Below are 21,111 nucleotides of genomic sequence, written 5' to 3'. Positions count from 1 at the left end.
TTACCTCTGTGTAAACATGTATACCGGGGTTGGACAGCTTGTGACCTCCAGATGGTTTGGCCCCAGCATTCGCTATGGTACCAGGGGCTAGTAGCGATTGTAGATCAATACATCTAAAGGACCACAAGTTGCATATCCCTGTGTGAAAGGAATGCAAGCCCCAAACCTGAGTATTTTGTAAGCGTACAGTGGCGCAGGAGACAGAAACATGCAGGCCTGAGCTGGGCAGTCACCTGCAGCAGTTTTAACATCCCACCTTTTCTCAGATCTTTATTAGAAATTGCAAGGGCATGGACTGGTCAGTCTTCTTTCTTCCACTGCCCTCCAGAAGAAAAATCTTTCTACAAAATAAAACATTTACATCACACTAAGTGTGCTAAAAAGTGTTTCCCTCTTAAATATTTCAGGTCAAGTACTTGTGGCATATTGGGAAATTTTAGCTTTGTTGTTCAGTAAATACAAGTAAAATAAGTATTGCATAATTAGATCACTCTGGGGCATCAGAACATTCTGTGACATTAATGACACTTTGCAAATTAGCCCAATTCAACATCTTCCAGAAAATCCCACAACTGGTTCCAAGCAGCCATTCCTTCCAAGTGGGGCATTCCATTTTCCCCCCAACCCCATTTTCTAAATTATCTTCCCAGTCAGTGCTCATTATTCTGTGCTACTTAGCATGATGCATCAACCCTGGATTGTTGCGGGGTGGGTATATATATCGTTCCCTCAGGTTTGTGTTTTTAAGTTCGATTTTGTTTTGGGTTTTGTTTGTACTGCTTCAAATCTTAGATTTTCCATGAGCAGGAAACCTCTCCCTTTTGTGCCTTAGAAGAACCAGGTGCTAGCCCCGTTCATCCATGACAGAGAATGAGTCTTCCATCTTGTAGTCACTGGGCCTGTCTACACATAATGGTGGTAGATCTGCAGTTCATTAGCCCACGATTTGCTGCAGCACATGCTGGGCGTGTTCCACAGCCATTCTCAATATTCAAGCTCCAGTCAGGCCAACTAGGGATTGCTGCATGATGTCAAAACTGAATGAGTTAAAGCGCCTAAAGTTAACCTAACTGGTACTTGTAGACTGACTGTGGATTGTTTAACCCATGATTTAACTTACAGTGTTAGGGTTTAAATGTCAACCTCCAGTTGGCCCAATAGGGGTTGAGTATTTTAAATGTCTGCAAACATATCCAGTAAGCAGTGCAAAAGTTCTTGGGTTAATTAACCCACAATATGCCACCATGATGCACAAGCAGCCCCAGTGTCAAGTAGGATTAAATCAATGGAACCAGGATTACTGGTCTTTTATGAGTATTCTTGCTCGTATGTGAACTGAGTCACTGTAGTGAAGGTGAAGTGGGTCAGCGTGTTACACCAGTTTGAGTTGCATTTATTAAGTGTATGAAACAAAATTCCTTTTTGCATTTCTTTGCATTTAGTCAATTAGAAAAAAGACCAGGAATTTTTATTCATTTATTTTTAATGGTGAAGAAATTTGGGATATGTTCCTTTCAGGTTGTACCTGATTAAAACAAAAACTTCAGCTTGAAATACCAGAAAAACAAATAATGTTTTATCTTGTTGGCACCTCTTTATTCTCCGTGTTACAGGAACCTGATCATAAATGCTAATTGCAACCTAATCTCTAACCTCTGCAGTTACTAAGATGTGATTGTACTTAGATTATTATATGGAAAGCAGATGGGCAACATGGAAGGGTAACGTGCGTGTCTGTTGTCCTTTTGCCAGCAAAGATGATTTTATTCAGATTGGTCTTTGGCATATAAATTCGCCTGTTGCTGAAGCTGATTTTAATTAGTTGGTGTTGTTTACTTCTTTTAGTGTTGAGAATTTAGTTTATCTGATTTTGTGACCCCTTTTTAGTTACGATCTTCTTTAAAATCCATTATTGTTAGGTACCTTAAGTGCCATCTACTGGTGGAAAGGTGGAGTACAAATAAAATATATAAGGGAAAGGAAAATGGTATCGCAGGTGTGTTGCACATTGCAGAGGAAAGCATGTTTGCTTGTGCATATTGTGATCTCTGGCTGCCTTATCTGTGACACTGTAACTCCTAACTTTGTTTCAACTTTTAGTGTAAGCATCATGGCATAGACAAAGAGTTACACTGTCTTCTTATCTCTCCTATTCCAGTTTGAAGCTGCCTGGGTACTGACGAACATTGCTTCTGGAAATTCCCTTCAAACTCGGATTGTGATTCAAGCAGGAGCTGTTCCTATCTTCATAGAACTGCTCAGCTCAGAATTTGAAGATGTGCAAGAACAGGTTAGTGTTTCCAAAAGCAAAATGGCAGGTTCTGTAGTCCAGATACTCCATTGCACGTCTACCACTGTATTACTTTTGAAAATTAATTTTTATTAATAGAGCGTAACATAGAAAAGCCAAAACAGCTTCCCTTTTCCCGATGCCAAGTTTTGCAGGAATAAGCACCACTGAAGGCAATGCGATTTTCTTGCAACATGTATATATCAGGAGGTTTTCAGCTAGTTGTATCCTGCTGCCCATTTCATGGGCTGACTTTGCAAGAATCAGCACCATTGAAGACAATGTGTTTTACTTTTGAGCAGATAATACATATCAGGGTATTTTTGCTGCATCCCAGTGCTTCGCTAGGTGTTGTCACTAGTAGTATTTATTTTTTTAAATAGTTTAATCTGAAAATGAAATGGTGTTAATTTTTCATATCTTCATCTATACAGTACCAGAAAAACACCTGTACAGTAGCTGGTTTATAATTCCTTCCTATTCCAGTGGAAGGAAGTTTTTGTGCATAGGGGTTGGATGAGATGTTTTCAGTGACCTCAGATCTGCCTAGCAGTGGCAGTAAATGCTCTGCCTAAAAGGGTGCTATTGCTATTAGGTGACTTAAAACCTAGTAAGAAGAAAAATGTAAGAGTAGTTGTACAGTATATAATTTTAGTGTTTCAAATGAAAAGAAGAGGGGGGAGGAAAAAATAAAGAAAAGTAAAACAGTGTATGAAGGAAAGAAAGGAAAAATGTTATGACAGAAATTATGAAGCTTTTCCAGTGTTCTTCCTGCATGCATTGCCTTCTGTATTGTCCTTACAGGAATGCATTCATTTCTGAGAAACAGATTTCACTGGAATAGATTTGGCTCCAATATGTCATAAAACCTTAAATTCTTGATAGAAAATGCAAACCATCCAGAGGTCAGCTGTAGGGACCCTTCTCTGTGCGACCCCTCTGAGAGTAGCTGGTAGGAGGAATGGGCCTTCTCTGTGACATCCCTGTGTTTATGGATTTCATTCTCCAAGGAAGCTTCTCTGGTGCCAACACCATCATCTTCTGGGCAACAGGCAAAAGTGCCCAAATGACCAGGAAGATAAGTGCATTAATTCTGGCCCTAATTTTGTGATGTTCATTCTAGGCTGTGAACAGAGGAAATATATCGTGTTTGTGGGTGAACTATTTTCCTGTTGTACTGCTGAGAATGAAAGAAGGCAGCAGAGAATGACAGCTCAAAGAAGAAATAGTATAGTATTGAATCTCCTGCCTCAAAACTGACTAAAAGTAGGCCATGTTTTGGTGTCTGTATTGACAGCAAATGGCTTATTCCTTGTTTTCAGTATATGAAGAGACCTTTTTCCTCTCCATTATGGGGCCGTGGGCAATGTTTTTATGCAGTTTTGCCTCCTTTTTCCTACTCTTACTTAAGAAATTCTATAGAACTATATCAATCTGTAGTTGATATCTCTATCAATCTATATCAGAAAGGTGAACCTGGGAACTATAGACCAGTCAGTCTCACATCAATCCCTGGAAAAAAATCTGGGGCAGATTATAAAGCAGTCATTCTGCAAACACCTTGAAAACAATGCAGTGATTACTAGAGGGCAACATTGATTCCTTAGGAACAAATCCTGCCAGACTAATCTGATTTCATTTTTTGATTGGGTAACTTCCCAAATGTGGGAATGCTGTGGGCTTAATCTAGACTTTAGCAAAGCCTTTGACAAAGTGCCCCATAACATCCTGATTACCAAACCAGCAGAAAACAGGCTAGATAGAACAACAGGTGGGTGGATCCATAATGGGCTGCATAATCATACTAAAAGAGAGCTAATCAATGGTACATTCTCAAGCTGGGGAGAGGTGACAAGTAGGATGTGACAGGGTTCTGTCCTGGGACCGGTACTCTTCAACATTTTTAATAATTATTTAGAATAGGAAGTACAAGGAAAGATAATTAAATTTGTAGACAACATAAAGCTGGGTGGAATAGCAAATACCCTGGAAGACAGAGATAAAATACAGGGTGATCTCGATATGTTAGAACACTGAGCTGAGAACAATAGAAAGAAATTTAGTACAGACGAATGCCACGTCTTCCACTTAGGAACAAGAAAACAGATGCATGGCTACAAAATGAGGAATACTTAGCTCAAGCATACTGCAAATGAGAAGGATCTTGGGGTTGTTGTAGATCACAAACTAAGTGTGAGTCAACAATTTGATGCAGCTGCAGAACATTCAAATGCTATTTTGGGCTGTGTTAACAGAAGCATCACTTCCAAAACACATGAAAAAGTAGTTCCGCTATACTCAGACCTCACTTGGAGTACTGTGTCCAGTTCTGGGAACCCAAGGTTTTAAAAGAGTCAGAAAAGCTAGAAAGGGTACAGAGGAGGGCAACAAGGATGATTCAGGGACTGGAGGCAAAGCCCGGTAAGGAAAGACTGAAAAAACTAGGCATGTTCAGCCTCAAGAAGGGAAGACTGAGGGATGATATGATAACACTCTACAAGTACCTCAAAGGCTGTCAGAAAGAGGAAGGACAAGACATTTTCTTGTCCATTCCTGAGTGCAGAGCACGGAATAATGGAGTTGAGTTAAAAGAAACCAGACTAGACACCACAAAGAATTTTCTCACTATCAGAGCAGTACAACAATGAAACCTGTTACCTGGGGAAGTTGTGGGCTCTCCCTCGCTAGAGACATTCAAAAAGCATCTGAACAGTCATCTGAATGGGATGGTGTAACTTTGTGTCCTGCAGTAGCAGAAGGTTGGACCCAATGGCTTTCTGACCCCTTCCAATTCTACTAGTCTATATCCGCTTTGGGGAACAACTGTATCGTAGCTGCAGTAGCAAGTAGTATCATGGTAGTGAAACGTACACAAAGGAAAGACCAACACATACAACACAAATAGCTAGGTTGCTCACTACACACAGTGGAATAGGTGAGTGGATTATGTGAATGCACAGATGACTACTTGAAAAATGACAGTTAAGCAACCTGACTTTCTACGTTGTGGTCTCTGTCATCATACATATGGGCGACTAGCAAGCTTACCCATATGAGGATGGTGGGTTGGTGTCATCATTGGAGAATTGCTGAAAGGGTTGCCCTCTCAAATGCCCTGGCATGAACATCAAGGTTCTAGGGAAGTTGTGGGCTCTTCCTGGAGACACTCAGAAGGTATTGGGACTGTCATCTGAATGGGATGGTGTAACTTGACAGTGGCAGGTGGTTGGACCTGATGGCCCTCTGGCCCCTTCCAACTCTACTATTGTATGAGGCTTCGGCGAATGGGGCAGCATAGAAATTTTCTAAATAAATAATAAATAAATGATTCTATGACTTTATGACTCAAACAATCCTAGAGAGAGAGAAAGCAACAGAGAGAAAAATTAATGACATGTGCAGTTTCCCAAGTCTTAAGCAGCTCTCTGAAGCCTAGAAAATGTTTGGACTACCCCAAAATTTGATTGGATCTCTGAAGATCAGAACTGTAACTAAAGAATCTGACATTAATTAGGTCACTGGATTAGATGGGTATCCAAGCAAGAACTATAAAATATTTTGAGGGATTATATGCCTCACCTTAAAACATTTCTGAACTACATTTTAATAAGTCCATGAATGTGGAGACAAGCCAGAGTGATAGCTGTCCGCAAACATAGTAAGTCTTGGTAGGTTGCTATCAATGCATTTTGCTCTTCAGTTGAGATGCAAAGGTGTTCACAGCTGTTACGGCCAGATGACAAAATACCAACAACATGCTAAACCAGTGTGGTGCAGTGTTTAAGAGAGTGGGACTGGGACTCAGGCGATCTTGGTTCTAGTCCCCGCTCGGCCATGGAGCCAACTGGGTGGCTTTGGGCCAGTCACAGACTCTCAGCCCAGCCTACCTCACAGGGTTGTTGTTGTGGGGATAAGATGGAGGAGGAGAATGATGTAAGCTGTCTTGAGCCCTTTGTAGGAAAAAGGCAGGATATAAATCGAAAAATAAATAAATAAAATAAACAGGTGTCATGCCTTTGAAACAGTTGGCAACCCCAATTCATAGGACACTTAATATAATCCACCACCACATTAAGAAGGAACATGCCTTATGAGTCCTGTCACTCAGCTTCTTTGAGGCATATGATTGTCTGGAATAGTGCTTTATCCTAAGCACCTTAGGAAGTGGTTACAGGGAGCACTTTCTGAGAGTAGTGAGACATTTCAGAAGTACTAAATCACACAAATAGTCTAGACCAGTGATGGTGAACCTTTTAGAGGCCGAGTGCCCGAACAGCAACCCAAAACCCACTTATTTATCACATAGTGCCAACACTGCAATAAAACTTTTCAGGTTGTTTAGAAAAAACATCTCACAGTGAGTCCAAGCAAAATTATATACTTATATATACTTGGCAGTGCACTGACCGGCCATCCGAAAGCTCGGACGAGTTGCGGCTCATGATGTCATCAGCCGGCACCGCTACTCCTTTCCAAGCATGCGCATGGCCCCTATGTATGCTGGTATCCGATGCTTGGCTTTTGGGGTGATGCTGGGGTGACTTGGCTCACATGCTGACAGAGAGGGCTCTGAGTGCCCACTGTGGCACACATGCCATAGGTTCACCACCATTGCCCTAACCCTACCCTGGTGCGCACCCTTACCCTAAAAGAGGTCGAAAGGTCCATTTAAAAGAGGCCGATTTTGAAAAAGCCTTCCTTGAGTAGCTTTTTCTGCACTGCTCACCATTTCTGCCCATTCTAAACACATTCCAACCATCAAAATCTTGCCAGGACACCTCATTTTTGTAACCCTAACCCTGCCCTGATGCACACCCCTAGCCTAATATAGGCCTACATTCAATTGAAAATAATGCGATTTTGAAAAAGCCTTCCTTGAGTAGCTTTTTCTGCACAGCTCAGCATTTCACACCTCATTTTTCTAACCCTAACCCAGTGATGGTGAATCTTTTAGAGACCGAGTGACCAAACTGCAACCCAAAAACTGCTTATTTATTGCAAAGTGCCAACACTGCAATAAAACCTGAAAATTGAGGTTTTCAGATTGTTTAGAAAAAACAACTCACAGCCATTCCAAGCAAATTTATATATCCTTGGTAGTGCACTGACCGGCCATGCAAAAGCTCGGATGGGTCACGTCTAATGAGTCGCGGCTCGTGATGTCATCACCTGGCGCTGCCATTCCTTTCCGAGCATGCGCATGGCCCCTGTGTGCGCTGTTATCCGATGCTCGGCTGCTGGGGTGATGCTGGGGCAACACTGCTCGTGTGCCGACATAGAGGGCTCTGCGTGCCCGCTGTGGCACATATGCCATAGGTTTGCCACCACTGGTCTATCCTCTCAGTAAAGTTATGCAGAGGAATTTGGCAGGGCTGCCTTCTGTTTGCTGTAGCTACAGAACTGCTAGTTAACAAGATCAGAACAAATGCTAGGGTCAAAGGGTTTTTTTTCCAAGGACAAGAACATCTCATGCATTTATTTGCTCTTGACATGCCCTTGCCTGCCACGGCCCTCTTCCCTCCTGTCTCTACGGCAACAAAGTCGCCCTTGCAGTAACTCCTCCAGGTTTCCCCTCGCCGTTTATGTGTGAGCGACAGCCAAGAAAGCTCTTCCCAACAACACACACTTCTCTGCTTTTGCGCCTCTCTTCTACTGCCCCCCATAGGAAGCAGAAGTAATAATTTGATCCTGTAGACATCTCTTGGAAGAGGGATGATCTGTTCTTATTCTCAAAGAATATTTAACTGTTTTTGGATCTGCCAACTTACTCTCATTATAACAGGCACAAACTTATCTCTGGAGTTCAAAATTTACTGAGTGATGAGATTCACCCATTCTTGAAGCTTGCAACTTTTCTTTTGAATAGAGTGGAAAATTCATTTTATGCAGCCATACACCTTGCAGTGGTGGCCTTGAACCAAAATATTAGCAACTCTTCTCTTACCGTTCTATTACCTTTTGGGTCATCCCCTATCTGTAGTGTTGTGAGTGGAGAGCAAAACTTTTGTTTTGCCTCAAAGATCTGCTTGCAGGAAGCAAATCAGTTCCAACTGGAACATAGGCCCTTTCCTTGTAAGAGGAAGAGGTTTCCTGCTTGTAAAACTACCAAATTGGTTCCTTCATTACACCATTAATCACTAAGTGGTGGAAACTGCAGTTCCTTATACTTTTTAAGAACTTGTGTAGTGAACCATGTAATGAACTAAAAGGACTTGCTTCCCTAATATGTAACTGGTTAGTAAATGAGACTTATGAGAACTCAACTGGCATCAGGAGGTCAAGAGAAATAGATTTGGATGAGAGGTTTTCAGTCCTTATGGACTCACTTATGGTTAACCTTTCCAATTTAACTGTTTCACCTAAAATTAGAGGCCTCCATAAAAGTATAATATTGGTGACACCTTTTCCCTGAAAAACTCTCTAAGATCTATTATGTTTTGCCTCCACTTTGCTGGAAAGGATGTGTCTCTAGAGGTCACTGTGGCACACATGCCCTTTGTAGTCCTATAAAGGCAGAATTTTGGAATATGGTGTTACATTTATTATCCCATATAACAAATGCATATGTAAAACATTATGGGGCTTTACTTTTATTGTCAATATTTCACAATAAAAATGAACAACTATTGCATAAAGACTTGCTGAGACTTTTGCTTGCTGCTGCATGTTTACAAGTCATGGCTCATTTGAAAACTGGAGATTGGACTCTCAGAAAGGCAATGGATAGAGTGGGATTTGGGTAAATGATCTCAGAGAAACTGGCACAGAATAAAAGAGCTCTGAAAGAAACAGGATCTCATGATGTTTTCATAGCTACCTGCTCTGCTTTCTTCATTTATGTCATTGAAAATAATCAGATGAGAAATCCAACAACTGCCCAATTCAAATACTAAAATGGTTCACATGTAGCATGTTCTCAACTATTCTCTTTTCAAGCAAAATAGAGAAAATGTCTTGATTTTTCTAGATTCATGCATTCTCAGATAGCTTCGCTGTTAGCCAATAATACAAGAATGTGTGTGAGGAAGGAAGGATTGTATTTGAGATAGCACAACTATCCAAGTCCATGATTTGTCAGAGTTAAATTATCTTCTGTGATCGCTGATATGGACCACTAAAGTGCAAGTTCAGTCTGTGGGCTAATAGATCATCTGATCTGATGATCTGGAGTCTGTCTTGGATGAGATTGTACCCCTGCTTGAAAGACAGTTCTGTTCATGGTGGTTTGATGTCTGACATTGTCCCTGGAGGCATAAATGGCATCGGTGCCATAGATCTGTTTATGCTAGCTCTCTGTATGTGGGGCTTCACCTTGCAAGACTGTTTGGCAAGGAGAGCTAATGCATTGTTTTTGACCTCAGTATCTTGGGATATGGTTACTTGCATGACTGTTCTGTTATGATCCTGGACATTTAAGGCCAACCTCTGAGTCCCTGCTTCTAGGTCCCACTACCTTCTGAGATGGGTAGGATATCACTCCCCTGTAATGCCTTCATGGAGGAGATTAGACTAATTTTCTTTTCCATGGCAATTCAAACCTTTATCCAGTTCTTGTCATGTTAGAATTGTATTATATTGCTCTTCTGTGTTACTTTATTGTGACTTTTTATTAAAGTTTTTAAATTGTGACTTTATTATTTTGCTACAGATCGCATGGGAGCATTGCTCAACAGTGGTCTTAAATATGTTAAAATAAATGAAAAATTAAAATATTCTTGGTGCTGAAATGAAGAACACAGAACTGTGCCATAAGAAAAGTGTTTAACACATTCCCTTTTTCTTTCTCAGGCTGTTTGGGCTCTTGGCAATATTGCAGGTGACAGTACTATGTGTAGAGACTATGTGCTTGATTGCAACATCTTACCCCCTCTATTACAGTAAGTCCTTATTACAATACCCTCAAGTTTACTAGCGAGGCTAACATAAGATGCTCTGCATAAGGCAGCTCTGCTTGCTAATGAGGTCCCACAAAAGAACAGATTTCAGGGCATGGTCTGAAGATAGATGATTCAGGCACCCTGCTGCAGCTGAGCTGGTCTAGGTCTGGTCTGTGCCTGGATAGAGGATTCTGTGTTGCACCTTCACTTACATGATGGAAGAGTGCTGGGGCATAAATGTGCTTGAATATTAGGAATAAGAGTAGTGACTACCACCCAAATAGGGAGTGTGCATGTATGCACCCAACCAAGCACTGCAGAATTTGGAGCCATTTGCAGACTAATAGAGATACGTGTCATTGTCCCTAACACACTAGTTTTGTAGTTGAAATTCATTGCTGTAATGTCTGTCATGGAGAAGAATGGATTAGAGGGTAAAGTATGTCAGTATATGCCACACCGCACCAACAATAGATCAACTTAATTGTGCAAATAGGGAATGTTGTTGTACCTGTAGCTCAGCCTCTACTGACCCCATTATCAGTTTTTGCTCCCCACATATTATTCCATAGAAGTGTTAGATTTGTGCAGGAAAGTTGTTCTTCGTCGTGGCCTCTGTGCATCACACATATGGGTGCTGCACCTGCGCAGTGCCTAGGCCGGAAGATTAGAAAGCTAACGGTTTTTGGCGGGAAAAGCTCCGCTCCCCTCCCCTCGCCCCACAGTATAAATAGAGCGGAGCGTCCGCCATTTTACTCAGTCTTTGCGACCGCCGTTCACTGTGCCTCGTGCCTGTTCGTCTCTCACTTAGATTTTCGCCTTGTGCTCCTAACGGTTAGACCTTGTTCTACTTACCTCGTTCCTCGTTATATTCCCAGTTCTTTCTTCTCTTCCTCGTTGTAGTTTTTCTTCTATCTCTCTTAAAAAAAAAAAAAACCAAAAATATTATTCTTACCCTCTGTACTATCATCTCTTTCTTCTTTTTCGCGATAGCACAGCAGGCGGTATTCTGCAAGTGCAGTGAGTGCGGCTCCAAAATGTCTCCTGCCGACCCGCATGACTTATGTCTCCTCTGCCTCGGCGAGGGGCATAGGACTGACAAGTGCGTGCATTGCCTGGCCTTTACTAAACAGGCCAGGAAGAATACAGAGAATCGTCTCCATAAGTTGCTTTGGGATCAGGCCTTGCTCCAATCCGACCAGTTGGTCTCAAGGCCTACCCCTTCCTCAGCTGTACCACTGCAGCGCTCCGCCTCTGCTTCAGCCGCACCCTCTAAGCGCCCCGCCTCAACATCGGCCACGCCACCGCAGCGTCCTTTGGATGAAGGCGCTGCTTCGACGGAAGTGCAACGGCTCCCTTCTCCTCCAGCTAAACAAAGGGAGAAGCGTAAACATTCAGAACCGGATAAATCCTCTGGGCACAAGAAGCCGAGGAAAGATAAGACGACGAAGGCAGCCCATAAGGGCAAGAAACTCGACCTCCCCAAACATCGGGGCTCGGGTTTGTCAGGGTTCTCTGTACCAACTGCTGCTACGGTACCAACTCCCTTGGGACCGGCCCTACAATTGGCGATGCAGGTGACTCTGCCGGGATCCCCCAGGCCTGTGGCTTGGCCTGAGAGCGTGTCTCCCCCATGGGAGCCACCGCTTAGGGAGTCCATCTCTGATGGAGAAATTAGAGATCCCCCACCGAGACAACGTTCCCCGACTCCGATGCCTACCGCTGGGCCACGTGAGGGAACACAGTTGCCACCTAGGCGTAGGTGCCGATCATCGGAACGCCAGGGGGATGACTGGCCTATGCCTGGCTATGGCAGCTTCCCAGGCTGGAGTGGATATCCACCCTATGCTTACTACCCTCAGGACCGTCGTTCGCCATCGATCCCGAGAGAGGCACCATCCACGTCTGGCCGTATGGAAAGGAGACCTCCACCTTCTCCCTAGACCTCCTCGTCTAGCAAACACTGCCGCTACCACCATGACTCGGATGAGTTGGAAGTAGACTCCACGTCCCCAAATGTGGCCATCACTTCCCAAGACCCTGGATCCCTGGATGAGCCCCATGTTTCCTTCTCGGAACTCATTTCTCGTCTGGTTCGATTGCTGGAAATAGAGGCCTACCATTGCCCCGGCCCCAGCACCAACGAATTTTACGATATCGTTCGGGGAGAGCAGTCTGCAACCATTGCCTTGCCTCTTATTACCACGCTCCGCCAGGCAATGGTCCAGCCCTGGGACCAACCGGCACAACCGCAAGCGATGTCTCGTCAGTACGAGTCTATGTACCAGGTCAGAGAGGAAGATATTCCATTCTTGCTGCACCACCCTAAGCCCAACTCTGTGGTGGTCGAGTCGTCCCAGGGCAGGGAGGCTCGGGGCCATATAACACCCGAGATAAAGAAGGGAGGATGTGATTGCACGTCGGGTTTATGCAGCTGCAGGACTCGGCGTGCGCATATCAAATTATGAGGCTACTCTGGCACGTTACCAGTACTTCATAATGCAGAAGCTGGATAACGTCGCCTCCGCCCTCCCAGTCCAACAGGCAGACCTAGCCAGGGTCTTTATAAAAGAGGCGATGTAGGTGGCCATACAGCAGTTGTCCACCGCAAGACATCATGTGGCCATTGACTCTCAGGCCATGGTCAGTGCTATTTCCCTGTGACGACATGCGTGGCTCAGGAATTGTAACTTTCCTGAGGAAATGAAGAGGAGGATAGAGGAAATGCCATTCGATGGCACTGGCCTCTTCCACGCGAAGACCGATTGAAAACTCAAAGCCATCCACGAATCCCTCATGACAGCGCGTCGCATGGAGCTCCCACAAATCAAACGTAAGTGGTCATGGTCCAGGCCTTATGGACGTCAGCAGTATCAACCTCGCCAACAATATCAACAGAGGCAGTAGCGTAGAAGGCAACAGCCCCAACAGCACTTCTCTCAGGGCCATTGGCGCTTCGACTCCAAAAAACGCCCTCGTTGACGGTCCCAGCGAACCAATTCATCTTTCCACCTCCCACCTTCCCATCTCCCTTTTGGGAGCCAGCTTCAAAGTCGACTCCCTATTTGGGAGTCCATTACATCTGATAGGTGGGTGTTGTCCTTCAGCTTGGATATAGAATAGAATTCAACATCGTTCCACCGTTGAGCCCTATCCGATTTATGCCACCATCTTCGGTTTTGTGCGATGAGGTCTACCAACTTCTTCGTAAAGGTGCGATTCAACAACTTTCTCGCACCGATGGGCTACATGGATTCTATTCTTGATATTTTATGATCCCCAAACAGGACAGTGGTCTTCGACCTATCCTGGATCTGAAGAATGTCAATAGATACATTAAACCAAAAAAGTTCCGGATGACCACCTTACAGAATATCCTTTCGTTGCTGAAAAAAGGGGATTGGTTCACCTCATTGGACTTGAAGGATGCTTATTTTCATATCTCTATCCATCCTTCCCATAGACGCTTCCTGCGTTTTACTGTTGGATCCAATATTTTTGAATTCAATGTACTCTTGTTCGGTCTAGCTATGGCACCGAGAGTTTTTACAAAATGCATGACCCTGGTATGCGCCCACCTACGGCTTCGGGGTATACAAGTCTACCCCTATTTAGATGATTGGCTCATTGTGTCACAGACTAAAGACAACCTACTTGCGGCTGTCCATACGACTTGTACTTTGCTTGATGACCTTGGACTTTGCATTAATTTTAAGAAATCGTCACTTATCCCAACACAGGTCATTGATTTCATCAGGGCACGTATCGACTCCATTCTACAAAGAGCATTTCTTCCTCCATCCCATGGAGCCATGCTGTGTGCCCACATCCATCGGATCCGACGACTGAGGACAATGCAAGCCGTCACTATACAAAGACTGCTGGGGCACATGGCGGCCTCAGTAGCCATTGTGCCTCATGCAAGACTCAGACTTGGGCCGCTTCAATTGCTCTTCAACAAATCATTTCACCCGCAATGGGATTTACAAACCAAGCTTCTTCGGATCCCATCCTCGATCCTTCACTCCCTAACATGGTGGACTGTTACACGCAACCTATCTACAGGCGTTCCGTTCCGTCACCCCCAACCAACTGTGACATTGTACACCGATGTGTCCCTCATCGGATGGGGTGCGGCATGTGCAGGACTTCGGGTCCAAGGGGCTTGGAACCAACAAGAAGCGGGGAGACACATCAATTTCCTCGAGCTTCTAGTGATTTTCAACGCTCTCAAATCTTTCAAAACTGTTATACGCCACCAAGTTGTGCAGATTGCGTCCGACAACATAGCTGCTGTCTTCTACGTCAACAAGGTGGAACGAAGTCTCCGCTCTTGGCCCGATTGTCAATGCAAATCTGGGATTGGTGCATCCCAAGGGACATAATGCTGCTGGCGGTACACCTTGCAGGGACCGACAGTGTAGAAGCAGATACACTGAGCAGGCAGATGTCAATGACCCACGAGTGGGAGTTGGACCAGATGATTTGCAACGAACTATTCCAGTTGTGGGGATACCCGGACATAGACTTGTTCGCTACCCGAAAAAACAGGGTATGCGAACTGTTTTGCTCCAAAGCGGGTATCGGACAGGACTCAAGGGGAGATGCCCTCATGATCACTTGGAACAACCTGTTCTTCTATGTGCTTCCTCCAATTCCCCTTCTGATGAAGGTGGTATCAAAGATTGTACAGGACAATGCTACAGGGATTTTGATAGCCCCATGGTGGCCGAGGCAACTCTGGTTCACCACTCTCCTTGTTCAGTCCAAAGGTGTTTTCCGTCGACTTCCACCGGTCCCTCACTTGCTGACGCAATGCAACGGAGCAATCCGACACCCAGACCTAGCTTTGCTCAAACTGACAGTGTGGAACATTCGCTCGATTCGGTCTCTCGGTTCCGTTACCATCCCAATCCACGGAATCCTCATCTCAACTGCGTACACGACCGACTCCTCCTTCGGGATCGACAGAAACCGTCTTGGGACCGACGTTTTTACATCCTGATATCCAGGTGATTCTTGAACTTGCACTAAGACCTTCCACACACCAATCTTACTCAGCAAAATGGAAAAGATTTTCTTCCTTTGCTGCCCGTCATTCTTTTTCTCCAGAATCGGCATCCATTGAGAACATTTTACAATTTCTGTTCGAACTTCACTGCTTGGGACTTAAACCTTCATCTATAAAGGTTTACACAGCTGCCATCTCACATTTCCGTGGTACCATACAAGGCTCATCAGTTTTTTCTCAACCTCTGATCCGTCGTTTTCTTAAAGGACTACAAAATTTACACCCATCAATTCGCCCGGTCATGCTGACTTGGAGTCTTTCTGTTGTACTCCAAGCACTAACAAAGCCACCATTTGATCCTCTGGCGACGGTGGATCTATGTCTAGTATCATGGAAAACTGCCTTCCTTGTTGCGGTTACTTCAGCCAGAAGGGCCAGTGAGCTTTGTGCTCTGCGCATAGACCCACCATTTTTGAATTTTCACAAAGAAAAGGTGGTTCTTCGAATGGACACAGCGTTTCTTCCTAAGGTGGCAACATTGTTTCATTTGAATCAGGATATCTTCTTGCCTGCATTCTTCCCATCTCCATCGACTCTGATTGAACGCTCTCTCCACACACTTGATGTTCGGCGCTGCCTTGCCTTTTACAGATCTCGCATAGAATCCTTTAGGAATTCTAACAGACTTTTCGTTAAATATGCTGATAATGACAAAGGTTCTCCAGTCTCATCTCAGCAATTATCTGAATGGATTGTACAGACCATAGTGTTGGCATACCAGTTGGAAAGAATGGACTTACCTACACTTCCGAGGGGCCATTCTACGCGAGCAGTAGCAACTTCGTCGGCTTTTGCAGCAGGTGTTCCAATTCAAGATATTTGCAGAGCCGCAACCTGGGCTGCTCCGTGTACTTTCGCCAAGCATTATCTGCTTGATGTGTGTGCCAGGCAGGACTGTTCCTTTGACTCTCTGCCATTCTTCAGTGACGACACCTCCCTCCTCCGAGTCTGGTAAGCTTGCTAATCACCCATATGTGTGATGCACAGAGGCCACGACGAAGAAAAGCAGGTTGCTTACCTGTAACTGATGTTCTTCGAGTGGCCATCTGTGCATTCACACAACCCACCCGCCGGCCCCACATGGTGTCGGTGAGTGGACTTGTTTTTTTTTTTTTTTTCTATCGGTTCCGTACTAATCTTGTGGTACCAATGTTGCTTGTTGTGGTACTGTCATTGACTGCTAGAGGGTGAATGTTGGTCTTCAAGACTGAGTAAAATGGCAGACACTCCACTCTATTTATACTGTGGGGGGAGGGGAGCGGAGCTTTTCCCACCAAAAACCATTAGCTTTCTAATCTTCTGGCCTAGGCACTGCGCAGGCGCAGCACCCATATGTGTGAATGCACAGATGGCCACTCGAAGAACATCAGTTACAGGTAAGCAACCTGCTTTTATTATTGTTAAAACATCCCAAGACCTCAGTAAGGGATGGTCTAAGAAGTTTTAAATAAATAAATAAATAAATAACATAAAAATTAGGTGTTCGTTGCATGTTTGTTTTGTTTGTTTGTTGCAAGCGTGAGTTTACATTGAAGACATCACAGAAGTTTCTATTGTATTTTCAGATTGCTTTCCAAACAGAATCGTCTTACCATGACACGAAATGCTGTGTGGGCACTCTCTAACCTTTGCAGAGGGAAGAATCCTCCTCCAGATTTTCTTAAGGTAGGAAATAGGCTGAAAGGAATTAAGAAAAAAATTCTGCCTTCAGTAGGTAAGAAAAAAGAGTTGGTAACACTGCATGGCTTCTGAGGGTGAGAGAACCAAGTCCTCATCTGTGGAAATGATACAGCATTGTTAGTTGCATTTTTCCTTTATTAAGGGTGCTTTCAGATGAGTGTTATCTAGCCAGTTGCTTCTCCTGCTGTAAGCTGCAAATTGAATTGCCTTTGACTTTCCTCCCGCTGTAAATAGACACCTCTGTGTTTTCTCCTTTCTAGTGGAAATACTGTGTTTCGAAAAGTTGGGAAAGTAGCAGTAAAATTCATTACTATTAAAATTCAGCTTGAAAGATGGATTGAAATGGATCATGGTGAATAAATAATATTCACTAGAATGGTAATAGTAAAAGTGTGTCAAGTGGCATCTATTCATCTACCCTGTATATGACTGTACTCATAAAAGAATGTTTCTTAAAGACAGATGAGGAGCACTTAGGGTAACTACAAAAATTGTTCTACTCTTCTGCTGTTTTCAGTAAAGTGAAATTTTCTGTGGCCTGAAAAAAGACAAAAGGACCAAGGTAAATCAGAGGGCAGCTAATGGATGGTGCCCATACATACTTCCTTAAAATAAAGTATGTGAATGAAGTTTCACAACTCTGTACTAACAGTGCAGTCCTAAGAAGCTTGCCCTCAGGTATATGTGAATTTAGGAGATCTCCTAGTTCTTCATCTTTAAAGCAACCTTCCCAACCCAGTGTTCTCCAGATGTTTTTCTCTACATCTCCAGGATTGCTGTTCATTGACCATGCTAGATAGACCTGATAAGTCTAAAACACCTGCAGGGCACCAGATTGGGGAAGGCTGTTTTAGAAAGTAGTATCATTATGACCACTATAATGGTTGGGATATGGTTCAGAGGCAGCCCTGTTAATTTCAGCACTCTATCCTTGCTTCTAGGATCAAAGATCCTCTGCTTATATCTCAAAAGATATGGAGCTGTTCACACTGCATTATGTGAACCAGAGCAGCTCCTTTCAGCATGTTACTCGTAACATGCCATAGATACCCTGGCAAAGCAAGAGGTTCCAGAGGTGCCATTGGCTTCTACTCCTGGGCATCTTGCTGTCCTGAACTAGTCCCTTCCCTCTTTTAGTTATCAAACTCAAGACAATCCTTTGAAATGCAGTTCTTGTATTGAAAGTCAGCAGATTGCAGAACAGTGTGAACTCTAAATGGCCTTTTACAAAAGTTGAGGGAGAAGTATCTATCCATGTAAAGAGTTGAATCCAAATTGAAACTTCCTCTCTGTCCTCCCTTTCAGTGAAGTTTCTAAGTTCACCCGTGAGGTGGCCCTTGCTACTTGAGGACCAGATGATGGGAATGGCAGGGGCCCTCTAACTGGAGGGCTCCAGTCTCTCATCTCCTCCCTTCTGGGTCAAGGACTGGGTTTCACATCTGTTTCCTCTGCCATCCTGAAAATCCTTCCTCCCCTTCCAGAGCAGGCCACTTCTCTCTCTCTCTCTGATGGGGAAACTTCACTAGGCAACCTTGAAACTTCAAAGACCTCTCCCACTTGCACCTCTACCTCATTCTCAGAATCAAACAAATCCATCTGTGCAGTCCATAATGAGCAGAACCGGGACCACGCTCTGCACTTGCCATAATATGTATAGCCTCAGGAAACGGCTCTCCACCTAGAATCATAGAATAAAAGAGTTGGAAGGGGCCATGAAGGCCATCAAGTCCAACCTCCTGCTGTTGCAGGACACTACGTTATGCCATCCCACTCAGGTGGCTGTCCAGGTTCTTTTTGAATGTCTTCAGTGTGGGAGTGCCCACCACCTCTCTAGGCAGCTGGCTCCACTGTCATATTGCTCTGACTGTGAGGAAGCTTTTCCTCATGTCCAGCCTGAAACTGCATTGCCGCAACTTGAATTGATTATTTTGTGTCCTACATTCTGGCATTAGCAAGAAGATCTTGACCTTCCTCTTTGTGACAGCCTTTGAGGTACTTATAGAGGAATACCATGTCCCCCCTCAGTCTTCTCTTCTCAAGGCTGAACATGCCCAGTTCCCTCAGTCTCTCCTCATAGGGCAGTGTTTCCAAACCCTGGATCATTTTTGTCACCCTCCGCTGGACACTTTCTAATTTACCTGCATCTTTTTTAAATCTTGGTGCCCAGAACTTGGTGCCCATGAACTACTACTTCTCATGGAAGTAATACTTTGGAAGTAATATTTCTGTTATTGCATCCCAAAATAGCATTTGCCCTTTTGGCAGCTGCATCGCATTGTTGGCTCATGTTTAGCCTATTGTCCACAATTATTCCAAGATCTTTTTCTTGTTCAGTTCTGTTGAGTCACATATTCCCCATCTTGTTTCAAAGCTTTTGGTTTCTTTTTCTAGGTGGAGGACATGGCACTTGTCCTTATTGAATTTCATCCTGTTGGTTTCAGCGCAGTGTTCAAGTTTATCAAGATCGCCCTGGGTCTTCATTCTGTCTTCTAGCGTGTTTGCTATTTCACCCAGTTTTCCATCATCTGCGAATTTGATTATCTTTCCTTGTACTTCCTCATCTAAATCATTAACAAAGATGTTGAAGAGCACTTGGCCCAGGACTGAACCCTGTGGCACCCCACGAGTTACCTCCATTCAATTTAAGAAGGTGCCATTGATGAGCACTCTTTGTGACGGATTAGCAGCCAATTTGGATCCACCTAATAGTTTTTCCATCTAGTCCAGTTTTTGCTAATTTTCTTACCAGAATGTCATGTCGAAAGCTTTGCTAAAGTCTAAGTAGATTGTGTCTACACTGTTCCCTTTGACCATTTGGGAAGTTACCCCATCAAAAAATGAGATTAAATTAGTCTGACAGGATTTATTTTTGATAAATCCATGCTGGCTTCTATTAATCACTGCATTTTCTTCAAGATGCTTGCAGATGAATTTTTTAATAATTTGCTCCAGAATTTTCCCAGGGATTGATGTCAGACTAACTGGTCTATAGTTTCCAGGTTCATCTTTTCCCCCTTTTTGAAGATAGGGACATTAGCCCTTCTCCAGTCGTCTGGCACTTCTCCTGTTTTCCAAGATTTATCGAAGATGATAGCCAGTGGTTCTGAGAGTTCCTCCGCTAGCTCTTTTATGACTCTGGGATGGAGTTCATTGGGTCCTGGAGATTTGAAACCCCTGGATGTCACAACTGCAGGTTCAGCCGCTCTTCTAATACCAGCTACTCCCAGTGATGCCATCTCCACCGTGCTACATCTGATGTTGGAACGGATCTTAACAGCAGGATCCAGGCCAGTCAGTGGTCATGGCTGTTAGGAAAACCCATAGAAGCTTACTTTACCCCATCAGGTGCCTCTCAGTTTTTTATAACTTTCCTCTGTGGGGACTTCTACTACCTCTGTGGGCATCACCATGTGTAATCAGACATGCCCTTTGCAGAGTAGCTGTTGTGGAGATGACTTATGTCAAGTTACAAAGATGTCCAGGGTCTTGGATTTAGAAATTAAACATAGTTAAGGATCATGTTTTTAATGCATGCCAAGACCAATACAGTGGTGGCAATTCCTATGCATCTTGTTCTACTCCAGATGGCTTACAGAATCAACTCTCCTCCATCAAAGAGACTGAAAACTCTTAATAGTCCAATGAGGCAACTGTGACTTTCTCATATTAGGGTACCCAGTCCTTAATGTCTATAATCATAGAGGCACGTGATTTGTTATTATTTCCACTTATGTTGATCCTATGAACAAATGCCCTTTAAAATGACCCGTTCTTCACTGTCCTGCTCAGTTCTTGTAAACGCGCTGTTGTGGCTTCCTTTGTAGAGTCAGTTCATCTCATATCTGGCCTTCTGCTGCCTTCAACTTTCCCTAGCATGATTGCTTTCCCTAGTCCACACATGGCAAATCACAGTGAAGGGCTTCATCTTCTCCTAATAATTGAGAAGTAAGGAAGTTGGGTGTCTAGGGATTAATAAATTTATCATACTTGAAGGTCTTGATACCAGCACTTTTTCTGGGAGAGGTTTCCTTTTAGAGAGAACTGGTGAGAGACCTATTATCTCACCAGTTTCCTATTGTTCCCTTGTAATGTCAATATCAATATTATTTGCATGCCACCCTGCAGTCAAAGCTCTCTGGATGGTTTACAACAAAACATAAAATCAATATAAAATGCAGACAACTGTAAAAAAA

At 43.8% G+C, this 21,111-nt stretch overlaps 1 protein-coding gene across 3 annotated transcripts in view; it reads left to right on the top strand.

Moving 5' to 3' along the window:
* KPNA1 (karyopherin subunit alpha 1) overlaps positions 1-21,111 on the top strand; it is a 48,644-nt gene that overhangs the window by 15,654 nt on the left and 11,879 nt on the right. For all 3 annotated transcript variants that reach the window (XM_044449776.1, XM_044449777.1, XM_044449774.1), the window contains 3 exons: positions 2,159-2,290; positions 10,079-10,167; positions 16,804-16,903. In XM_044449776.1, coding sequence (XP_044305711.1) covers positions 2,159-2,290; positions 10,079-10,167; positions 16,804-16,903 — 321 coding nt within the window. The remainder of the gene's footprint in view (positions 1-2,158; positions 2,291-10,078; positions 10,168-16,803; positions 16,904-21,111) is intronic.

This window comes from Varanus komodoensis, unplaced genomic scaffold, assembly GCF_004798865.1.
Source record: "Varanus komodoensis strain SLA01 unplaced genomic scaffold, ASM479886v1 scaffold60, whole genome shotgun sequence".
Classification (NCBI taxonomy): domain Eukaryota; kingdom Metazoa; phylum Chordata; class Lepidosauria; order Squamata; family Varanidae; genus Varanus; species Varanus komodoensis.
This window is presented reverse-complemented; position numbering and strand designations above follow the sequence as displayed.